The sequence below is a fragment of the Dipodomys spectabilis genome, unplaced genomic scaffold (genome assembly GCF_019054845.1).
Source record: "Dipodomys spectabilis isolate Male_0828 unplaced genomic scaffold, ASM1905484v1 ptg000080l, whole genome shotgun sequence".
NCBI classification, from domain to species: domain Eukaryota; kingdom Metazoa; phylum Chordata; class Mammalia; order Rodentia; family Heteromyidae; genus Dipodomys; species Dipodomys spectabilis.
In genome coordinates this window covers 3,319,134-3,330,297 of record NW_024870757.1, presented here as the reverse complement: position 1 = coordinate 3,330,297, position 11,164 = coordinate 3,319,134, and the positions used below count along the sequence as shown (strand labels likewise).

The 11,164-nt window shown below is 49.3% G+C and overlaps 1 protein-coding gene across 1 annotated transcript; it reads left to right on the top strand.

The window, feature by feature from the left end:
- Positions 1-8,430: 8,430 nt before the first annotated feature.
- On the top strand, positions 8,431-10,743 carry LOC122110608 (ubiquitin carboxyl-terminal hydrolase 29-like). Its single transcript, XM_042683189.1, has one exon. The coding sequence runs from the start codon at positions 8,431-8,433 to the stop codon at positions 10,741-10,743; it is 2,313 nt and encodes a 770-aa protein (XP_042539123.1).
- The last annotated feature ends 421 nt before the right edge of the window (positions 10,744-11,164 follow it).

The following is an 11,164-nucleotide window of genomic DNA, read 5'->3' as shown; positions in this document are numbered from 1 at the left end:
ATATCTAATAAACCACCAGAAAACTGGAAGTGTGCTATGGCTCAAGTGGTAGAGTGCCAGCCTTGAGCTGAAGAGCTGATGGACAGCGCCCAGGCCCCGAGTTCAAGCCCCAGGACCAACAAAAAAGAAAAGAAAAGGGAAGAAACATGTCGTGTTCAGGCGGAGGCAGGGAGTGGGCTGGGGAGCCGCCTGGCTCTGCTCTCAAGCCGAGTTAGCAGGCGGCGAAGGGACAAGGCAGCCCCTGCTCCCAAGCACTCCAGCTGCAAACCAGGTGTCTCTCGGTTCCCTGGCCGATGTGGGCATCTGCTCCATTCACCTGGCCGGGCCCTGGTGTCCAGCCGTTTGACCAAGCACCAGTCTAGACATTTCCATGGAGGCGTGGGAGGTGTGGTTCGCATGGACCAATGCCAGGCTCGTGAGACACGGCAGTGGGGGGGGTGGGGGGCTCACCTGTGCAGTTTGAGGACCGAAGAACAAAATCAGTCGATTCCTACAGGGGAACTGATTGTGACTCAAGACTGTTACAGAAATCCTGCCAGAGTCAGGACACCTCTCTGTCCCTCTCCGTCCATCTGTCTGTCTGTCCATCTGTCTGCCATCTCATGTCAGTGATGTCCACCTGACAGCTTCCTGCTTTGGTGTACCTTAAGAACCTTTACGGATTGCACAGGCCTTGCTTAACACCAGTCTGCTCTAGCCAGGAGACAAACATGTGGACCACGTGCTTGTGAGAAACAGAGACACCTGAGAGGACGAAGCTAACCAGGGAGGGCATCACCAATGGGGCATGAATGGGGTGCCGCTGGGGGCCCAGGGTGGCCCTAGGGGGACAAGGGGGGTGGGTGAAGGGCCACTCCTAGGTTGGCATTGTGAGCCATGGGGTGGGTGGCAAAGGCGGCTGGGCTGGGCTAGCCTGGGCTGCAGGAGGAGATGCCGGGGCATTCGTCATTTCTCCACAACCAGCAGGAAAACTCATCTCGCAAATCAGCACGGAATTTTCCACTGAGCTCAACTAAATAAATAAATAAATAAAGCACTGCGGGCTTGGTTCCAGGAATTGTATATACATCCCTGTGCAATTAAGGATGGAAAAAGGTTTCTCTGAGACACACAACAATGCAGACAGTATTCCGGGGACGGCTGTTTAAAATCATGTTTGTTTAAACAACCATCTGCTCCGGAGATTAGCCCCCAATGCGGCCCCCCGTCCCTGGCCCGGCTGACGGGCTGGAGTTTTACAGTGTGCAGGCTTTGTCTCGAGTGTTTATCACCGTGTCTGGAACACAAGGTGTTCCCACCATACCGCAGAGACCATTTCTTTCACTCTGCCAGCAGACAAGCACAACAGGTTTCATCCTCTTCACATGTACTCTCTTTATAAAACCATACACGTAGTACAATTCATTTTTCATTCTTGTGCTGTAAAATTTATAGATTACATAAAATTATTAGTTGCCTAATTAGATCATGTTTGATTACATGCTCTATTTATAAATCATACACTAAATATAAAATGCATGTAAATATGATGATATATATATATTTCCAAAATCATGCATAATGTATTGAAAGATACAGTTATAAGTTGGTAATTTTCGTAAGTTTGCAATTACATGCTAAAAATCCAGTTATAAGCCAGGCATTGGTGACTCACACCGTAATCCCAGCTATTCAGGAGGCTGAGATCTGAGGATCATGGTTCAAAGCCAGCCCAGGCAGGAAAGTCTGTGAGACTCTTATCTTCAATGAACCACCAGAAAACCGGAAGTGGTGCTGTGGCTGAAGTGGTAGAGCGCTCACCTTGAGCTGAATAGCTGAGGGACAGCGCCCAGGCCCAGAGTTCAAGCCCCACAACTGACCAAGACAAAAAAAAATTAACTGGGCACTTGTGGCTCACACCAGTGATCCTAGCTACTCTGGAGGCTGAGGTCTCAGGATCAAGGTTCAAAGCCAGCTAGAGCAGGAAAAGTCCGTGGGACTATTATCTCCAATAAACTGCTCAGAAAAGGCCGGAAGTGGCGCTGTGGCTCAAGTGGTAGAGCAATAGCCTTGAGCACAAAGAGGCTCAGGGACAGTGTCCAGGCCCTGAGCTGAAGCCCCAGGACCAGAAAAATCAATCAATCAATCAATCAATAAAACAAAAACATGAAAGCAGGCTGGAGGCTGACTGAATACCACACCGGAGCCAGGCAGCCATGCACGCACAGCTAAACATGGCCTGATCATTGTAACTGAGACTTCGGCCGCCTCCCCACAAGGGCAGGGCAAGGGTGTGTGTGTGTGTGTGTGTGTGTGTGTGTGTGTGAGATCTCGGTGGTGACCCGCCATGAGGAGGGGGTGACCACGTAGGGGTCAGCAGCTGACCCAGCGTCCACCCACCCAGGGGGAGGCCTCCAGTTCACAAGTGCTCCTTTGTATACCCGGGGAAACTTCAAATTCTCTTAATTGGCAAAAGATAATTGTGCCTGTGCAATGTGATAGTTTGATCTATGTGTGCGGTGTGCAACGATTCCATCAAGCCAATTAACACGTCCATCACTTTTTTTTTCTCTGCCATGACTGTTTGAAGTTTGTGTCCAGCCACGGCTGGGGGGGCTGCTCGCCCAGCACGCACGTGGCCCTGGGGTCCGTCTCCCAGGCTGCGAGGAAATCAACTGTGTCTCAGGAATGCGGACGGGCTGCAGCCGCCAGCCACGTTCCTTCCCTCCCCAAAGCTCCATCCCTTGGACCGGCGTCCCTCCCCGCTCCCCCAGTCCCCTCCCCAGTCCCCAGGCCCCAGATGGGTGTTCTGCTTTATGTTTCTCAGAACTCAGCTTTGTAAGGTTTTAATTGCAGGGAAATCGGGTGGTATTTGTCTCTCTGTGCCTGGCTTCCTTCACAGGGCGTGACATCTACCGTGGGGCTTTCGTAAATGCTGGGGTTGATTGGGTTTGGGACCCGATCATGAAGCTGTGTCTGCGCCCACTCCCTCTCACCTTTTCTCTTTTCTGTCCAGCTGCTCTGGCTTCCAGCAGCCACCGCCCAGGTAGCAGCCATGCCTGGATTCCTCTGGAGCCCCCTCTGTCTCTGTACATGTCCACCTTTCCTGAAAGGGAAGCATCCTGCCAGCTCAGACCGGGCTGGCCCTTGAGGGCTCTCACCACTGCCCTGTGTCCCATCAAACATCAACTGCAACAAGGTATCCAACAGTGTAGTGTGTTCCTGTAGTGACCCAGCTTTGTTTCATTCCTTGATAACCCCACTTCCAATCCTGAATCTCCGGCCTCCAGACTGCTGTCCGCCCGGTGCTGACCACAGCTGAAGACTATCCCCACCCCAGTGGCTTTTGTGCCTCTGTTAAGCCTCCTCCCCTCACCCCCGCGCGTGCAGACCTGACATGTATAAACTCTGCCCCACTGGAGGTTGGGGCTGCTCTCGGCCCCTCCTCCAGCCAAATAAAACTCGCCCAGGCCTCTATGGACTTTCTCGACTCTGAAGTCATTACATTCCCACACAACATGGGCCGCAGACAGAGCCTGGACAGTGGGCCAGAGCCAGCTGGAAGCATGGCTAAGGGGGGGAGGGGGCAGTGTCTGTTGGCTGGTTGTTTGGCTGGTTATTTGGCTGGCTGGTTGGTTGTTTGGTTTTTTTTTTTTGTTATTTGTTTGGTTGGCTGACTGGTTGTTTGTTGGGATGGTTGGTGGATGGTGGTTGTTGTGAGATAAGGTCTCACAATGGAGCCCAGGCTGGCTTTGAATTCAAGATCCTCCTGCCTTGCTCTGGGATTTCAGGTGTACACCATTAGTGACATCACATTGTTATTCTTTGGGGAGGGGAAGAAAAAGATTCACTAGTAGTACAGAAGGGGGAATGGAAGATAGCTCAGTGGTAGAGTGCTTGCCTCGCATGCATGAGGCCCTGGGTTCAATTTCTCAGCACCACATAAGCAGAAAAAGCTGGTAGTGGTGCTGCAGCTCAAGTGGTAGAGCACTTGCCTTGAGTTGAAGAGCTGAGGGACAGCGCCCAGGCCCAGAGTTCAGGCACCACCACTGACAAAAAAAAAAAAAAAGTACAGAACCTGGTGCCAGTGGCTTATGTTACTCAGGAGACTGAGATCCAAGGATCACAGTTCAAAGTCAGCCTGGGCAATAAAGTCCGTGAAACTCTTATCTCCAATAAACCACCAGAAAACTCCAAGTGGTGCTGTGGCTCAAGCCGTAGAGTGCTGGCCTTGAGCTGAAGAGCTGAGGGACAACGCCCAGGCCCAGAACCCAAGCCCCGCAACCAGAAACAACAACAACGAAACAAAAACATACAGTTTTGTGGTGAAGCTTCCTCTTGTGACCAGGGCAAGGCCTCTGAGCAAGCTCACCTCCTGGTATACACCCATCTCTCCCTCCACCTCTCCATCCGTACAGTGAGAGCCCAGGCCAGGGAGAGGGGGGGCAGGGAGGGGACCAGCGCCCACCTTATTCTCTAAATTCATCAGTCTGGACAAAACACCAATTGATTGATTGATTGATTCCACTGTAGAAGTTTCAGGAGACAGCCTTGGTGCAGCCCGGTCTCAGACAGTGTTACAGCAGCGCCATCTGGTGGTGGCTATGGGGAATCACAAGTGAACACACAGGGGGATGCCCAGACATGCTGGGAGTGCGGACCACAGGCAGTGAGCTCTCCGCCTCCCTTCCCCATTCCTTCCAACCTTTCCCCCCATTCCCTCCTCCCCTCCCTCCCACCCCATACTGAAGGAATAAGTGTGTCCACTGGAAGTGAGTATCAGCACGCATCCCTGTTGATTTATCTCATGACTCAAGGAAGAGTGTTGTGTGTGCATTTGCACTGACAAAAGGCCAGCGCTTGCTGAGCCCCGCATCCAGCCCTCAAGATAAAAAACTTAATCTAGTTCTATTTGTGCCTCTTTCCATACCTGTTAAAAAAACAATGTGATGTTAGGAAAACGAAACCTCAAATATGTATTTTAATGTTTTTGTTTCTTTCATGCATGTGTTTCTAACGCATTTATAATATTATCTCTTTGTTGCTTTGTATGTCCCTCCCCCACAGTGTAACCCCCGCTTTCACTATATTTGATGTCAGTATAACATGTGGAGGAGATGGGGACAAACAAGTCGTTTAAGGACTCAGGTGGACCTGTTGCAACAATGAGAAGTACAAAATGTCATGTCAAAACCAGCTTTACAATGTCGGGGGGGGGGGGGGGGGGGGGAGGGGTGGTATGATTGGGTGGGAGGGAGGGGGGAGGCTGGGAAGGGAGGTGAAGGGTAAACAAAGGAGGAGGCTGCAATGCTTGGTAAGAAATGTATGCATTATCCTGCCCATGTAATTGTAACCCCTCTGTACAGTATGTTCTCAAATAAAATTAAATTAAATTAAAAAAAAAAAAAAAAAAAAAAAAAAACCAATGAAAGGCCTGTAGGTTTCAATGGTATCAAGGTGTGCAGCTCATGTCAGTGGTACAAATGCGGCGATGGGTATCAGAGCCATTTGTGCTTGACACCCTATAGTGCTGGCGCCCAGGACACTGGGGCAGAAGGGCAGCCTCAGCTGTCCAAAAAAAAAAAGTAAAAGTCACATTGTTGCTGGGTGCCGATGGCTCACGCCTGTAATCCTAGGCTACTCAGGAGGCTGAGATCTCAAGATCATGGTTCAAAGCCAGCCAAGGCAGGAAAGTCTGTGAAACTCATCTCCAATTAACCACCAAAATAATCAGAAGTGGCGCTATGGCTCAAGTGGTAGAACACTCGCCTTGAGCTGAAGAGCTGAGTGACAGCATCCAGGCCCAGAGTTCAAGCCTCATGACTGACAAAAAAAAAAAAAAAAGTGCATTGTTTCCTTTTTTTTTTCCAATAGAGCCACAATGCTTCCCTGTCAATGTATTAGAATCAGAAAAAAAAAATCATGCAGCAATGGCAATAATTTTGGGCCCATTGAATTATACCCTAAGAATCAGGCATTGTTCTGACCGGAGCAGACTGATGAGAAACTCAAACAAATTGTAGTTTGACATTAAAGCAGCAATGGGGATGCTGGGCTTTGGATCCTGGAGGTCTGCACAGACAAGCTGGTCTGCACAGACAAGTGCTGTACACTTGCTTTCTTTCTCTTTTCTTTCTTTCTTCCTTTCATTGTTGTTGATGGTCATGGGGCTTGAACTCTGGGCCTGGGCACTGTCCCTCAGCTCTTCAGCTCAAGGCGAGCGCTCTATCACTTGAGCCACAGTGCCACTTCTGGTTTTCAGGTGGTTAACTGGAGATGAGTCTCATGAACTTTCCTGCCCAGGTTGGCTTTGAACTGAGATCCTCAGATCTCAGTCTCCTGAGTAGCTAGGATGACAGGCGTGAGCCACCTACATCCAGCACTTGATTTCTCTGTCTGTCTGTCTGTCTGTCTTTGTTGTGTGTAGCCAGGCTGGCCTGGGATTCAGGGCTCTCCTGCCTCTGCTCCCCTCATGCTGAGATGACAAGAATGTGTGGGTGAAATGTGATCATATGAATCACTTCCCCTGTCTCTTTCTAACAAGAAATTTAAAAAAAATGATTTAAGTAAGGATGCTCAAGCCAGGTGCTGGTGGCTCACACATATAATCCTAGCTAATCAGGAGTCTGAAATCTGAGGATCTCGGTTCAAAGGCAGCCCGGGCAGGTCCGTGAGACTCTTATCTCAGAACTACTCAGAAAAAACTGGAAGTAATTCTGTGCTCAAAGTTGTAGAGCTCTTGCCTTGAGCGAAAAGAGCTCAGGGACAGCGCCCAGGTCCAGAGTTCAAGCCTTATGATTGCCAAAAAAATTAAAATTAAATAAAAAATAAGTATGCTTAAAGTTGTAGGCTGAGCCAAGTCACAACTAGCCCCAGAACATACAAGATTTCTCTAGCAATAAATTGGAATAGAAGATGTGCCAGAAGCAGAGTTCAGTGAAAATGGATAAATCTTTGGATTGCTAATCTAATCTGCTTGATTGGGGTGGAGCTTTGTCAGGGCTTGGGGAAGAACCTAAATTTAATCTTTCACTACTGATGAGTTTTTTGTGGCTGAGATTGATTGGCCATTTTTCTTTTAAGAGCTCAGGCAACATAGGGTGGGACAAGGTGTTGGTGGTTTAAATAGGGCTGGGATTTGAATCTGCTCCGTACAGAGCCCAACAGTTCTCCCAAGCTGGTTTCCCTGGATTTTCACTCAAGTTCTTTGCAAGGGCATGAGTTTGAGTAAAAGGTAAATTTCTGTTTAATGTTTGTTTCACTGGAACTTTGCTGACTTTATCTGAAGTCATAATGTTAAGGAGCAGGCATTCTGTTTTTAGCATGCTTTGGGTTTGTTTGTTTGGGTTTGTACCAGTCCTAGGGCTTTGAGGCCTAAGACTTATACCTAAGCTTTTTCCCTCAATACTGGTACTCTACCACTTGAGCCACAGCTCCACACGTGGCTTTTTGGTGGTTTTGGTGGAGATAAACATCTCACAGATTTCCTGCGTGGGCTGGCATCAGATCCCAACCCCTAGATCTCAGCCTCCTCAGTAAGTTAGAATGACAGGCGTGAGGGCTGGAAAGGTGGCTCAGTGATAGAGCGCTTGCCTTGCATGCCTGAGGTCCTGGGTTCGAGTCCTCAGCACCACATAAGCAAAAAGAAAAAAAGCCAGAAGTGGTGCTGTGGCTTAAGTGGTAGAGCGCTAGCCTTGAGCTGAAGAGCTGAGGGACAGTGCCCAGGCCCAGAGTTCAGGCCCCACGACCGGACCCAAAAAATAAAAATAAAAAGAATGACAGGCGTGAGCTTTGGCAACTAGCTTATTATTGCTATTTTATTATATTGCTATTTTCACATATGCGTAAAATGTACTTCAATCAAATTCACCCGCTGGCTCCTGCCCCTCCAGCCAGACCCCTTTTTACAATCATTTCTTTTTTTGTGTGTTTTAAAAATATATATATATTTGGGAGGTCTACTCATGCGCTCTTTTCCTCTAGGTACCATCCATTTTATTTGTAGAGGAAGGACTCTTCCCATTATACGCAGTTCCGTCAAAAACCAGACAAGAATGCTGGGAAGATTACTTTGGAGACAGAGAAAATCGAGGATGAGATTGAATGGGCAGTTCACTGATCTGTAGAATCGGTGAGGATTTTTACCACTAATTAATGTTGAAAGTGTGGGCCTCAGACCCTGGAGAAAGACAAAGGCATTTGAATTTAACTTTGTGAAACCAAACCTCTTTTCTTCTTGATAGACTGTCAGTCACGGATGGAAGGCTGTGGAAGATGTCGCTGGAAAAGTCTCAGCAGAACAGATTTCAATCACCCAAGAAACCCCAAGAGACTAGAGGCACCAGGGCTGGTGACAAAACTCTCCATTACAAGTCAACCTATAGATCCCTGAGAGTCAGGAAAGGAAGTGAAACGCCTCTGAAAACAGCTTTGTTAACAACAAATCGATCCATGGCAACAAAAGACTGGTTGTTAGAACAGGAACGGGAGGAGGAGGAAGAAGATGAGGCACATGCATCTGGTCTAGAGGTTCAGGAAGACTTCCTGAGAGAAAACAACCCTGATCCAAATCAGAGATTCAAGACCTATCCCCAGGGGAACCTGAGTGGCAAGAGAAAGAAATTATTGAACTTAGATTACCTGAAAAAGGACAAAAATGTGAAACTTGGACCTTCACTCAGGACTACGTCTAACAGACACCCCAACCGAGATGAGATTTTCCCTTCCACCTTGTCTGCCATTGCTGGAAGGAATGTCCTATTTTCACCAGAATGGAAGCAAAGCCAGGACCACCCAAGATGGGGCACCACCCATGGGGCTCCCTTGGAGTCCCACCAGAGGGAACAAGGCGGGGGCTTCCCCAATTTGGGGAACACCTGCTACATGAATGCCATCCTGCAATCTCTGTTCGCAATCCCATCATTTGCTGAGGACTTACTCACACAAGACTCCTGGATGAAAATTCCCTTGGATGCTCTGATTAGGCCCTTGAGCCAGCTGCTTCTCTGGAAAGATCTTTCCGAGGTAGAGACCAAGGCAAAGTTACTTCTGAGTATTAAAAAGGCCATTTCGGCCACTTCCGAGATCTTCTCCAGCAACCTGCAGAATGACGCTCATGAATTTTTAGGCCAATGTTTAGAGCAGCTGAAGAAAGACAGTGAGGACATGAACAGGATTTGGAGCACAGAGAGGGAAATGGAGCGCAAAGACTCACCTGCGCTGAGGCACGCGGGGGATGCTGCCATCCCAGCTTCCTTTTGTCCCGTGGCTGCGAATTTTGAATTGGAACTGCAGGTTTCCATCACTTGCAAGGCCTGTGGTCAGATGACGCTCATGACAGAACGGAGTGATTATCTCTCCATCAACCTATGCCAGGAAGACACCCCTCTTCCTCCATCTGTCCAGAGCTTGCTGGATCTTTTCTTCAAGACCGAAGACGTGGAGCGCGTGTGTAAGGAGTGTGAGCACCCATGTGCTGTGCTGCGGTACAGGATTAGTCAGCTCCCCAGAGTCCTCATTGTTCACCTGAAACGCTACAGCCTGGATGACTGCTGGCAGCCAGTGAAGGACAGTCAAGGCATTCGGATTCCCAGGTATTTACACTTATCTCCTCACTGCACTGACAACCCTCGGCTGCCACAGGCCTTACGCAGACGGACTCCTGTGGGGGAGGACCAAGTCCCGGAAGTCCTTCAAGACTGGACTTGGGAGACCCCCAGCTGGCCCACAAGGTTGGCACCTAGCGGTCCCCTCGCTGTGCCTGTGGGACCTGAGGAGGAAGCTGAACAACAGCCATTCTGGACAACGGGTTTCAGAGGAGGAACAAGGCACCAGCAGGCACAGAGAGGCATTGGGGATGGTGATGCACTGGAGCCACAGCTGCGAGACTCCAGATCCAGGGTGCTAGAGGGAGAGCAGCTGCCGGCCCCCACCTCTACGGTAGACCAGGACGAGGTCTCGCCCTGTGTGATCTGTGAAGATGAAAGTGGGCCAGTTAGCATCCCACACCCACATCCCGGACATATGCAGCCTCTACCGGTGCCTGAAAACCCAGAACTTAAGAATTGTGAGGAAACCATCCTGCTTAGGGAGTTAGATCTTGATAGCATCGCTGAGTTATTGGAAGGGTCTTATGACCATAAGGAAAAGGAGAGTCTGGAAGAAGGTCAGAGAACAGCTGGCCAGTTCCACCAGGACGATCAGGAGAGAATGAATGAAGCACTGCTTCAGTGGGTGCTGGCTTGCCGGGGGGAGAGCCTGGAGACCGCAGACAAAGACCTGAGTGAGTTTTCAGAATTGAGACTACACAAGACTGACCTGGCTTCTGACAAGAATCCTGAAAAGAAAGACATTTCAGAAAGTGAGGAGAGCTCTGAGAGGGAGGCCGAGGGCCCCAACTCCTTGCAGACAGAAGCTCCTCTCCCAGCTTACCGTCTCATCAGCGCCGTCAGCCACCTGGGGGGCTCCCAGAACTCAGGCCACTACATCAGCGACGTCTACAACTTCAAGAGTCAGGCGTGGTTCACTTTCAGTGACCTGCAGGTGTCCAGAGTTCCCGAGGCCATAGTTCGGGAGGAGAGGCTGCATTGCGGGTACATCTTTTTTTACATGCACAACGAGATATTTGGAGCCCTGTTGGGAAGACAGCAGACCACAGCTGGCCACCCCTCTGGGGACTCCGAGGAAGGTGGGTTTTCACGGACAGCCCGAGCTCCCGCCTTCCAGATGAAGAAAACAGCAGCTCAGGGTGAAAAGGCTCAATGAAAACACTCAATGAGCTCATTCTCTCCTACAGTTAGATCAGAGGTCAGCTCATTCTCTCCTACGGTTAGAGCAAAGGTCAGCTTATTCTCTCCTACAATTAGAGTGAAAGTCTTAATGTTTGAATGGGGTAGGTTTGAAAATACAGTTCTTGATCACCAACCGGGCAGCGGCAAGAGACTGGTTAGAAATGCCAATGTTGGGATTCAACTCTAGAACAACTGGGAGACCCTACGATTTCTGCAAATGCCCCCATTCCAAAACTTGAGGACCTCTTCTTTAATGTGTGGGATATCTTGGTTTACTTTGGGAGTCCACACATGAATCACGTAGGTCCTGAAGCCAGATTAACCCACCCCTGTAATTCTATCTTTGTAAACTTATTAAAAAAAAAAAAAAAGCCAATCAACAAGGAAGCCCCCAG

Coding starts and splice junctions, on each gene's coding strand:
- LOC122110608 (XM_042683189.1), top strand. CDS start 8,431: ATGGCAACAAAAGACTGGTTGTTAGAACAGGAACGGGAGGAGGAGGAA.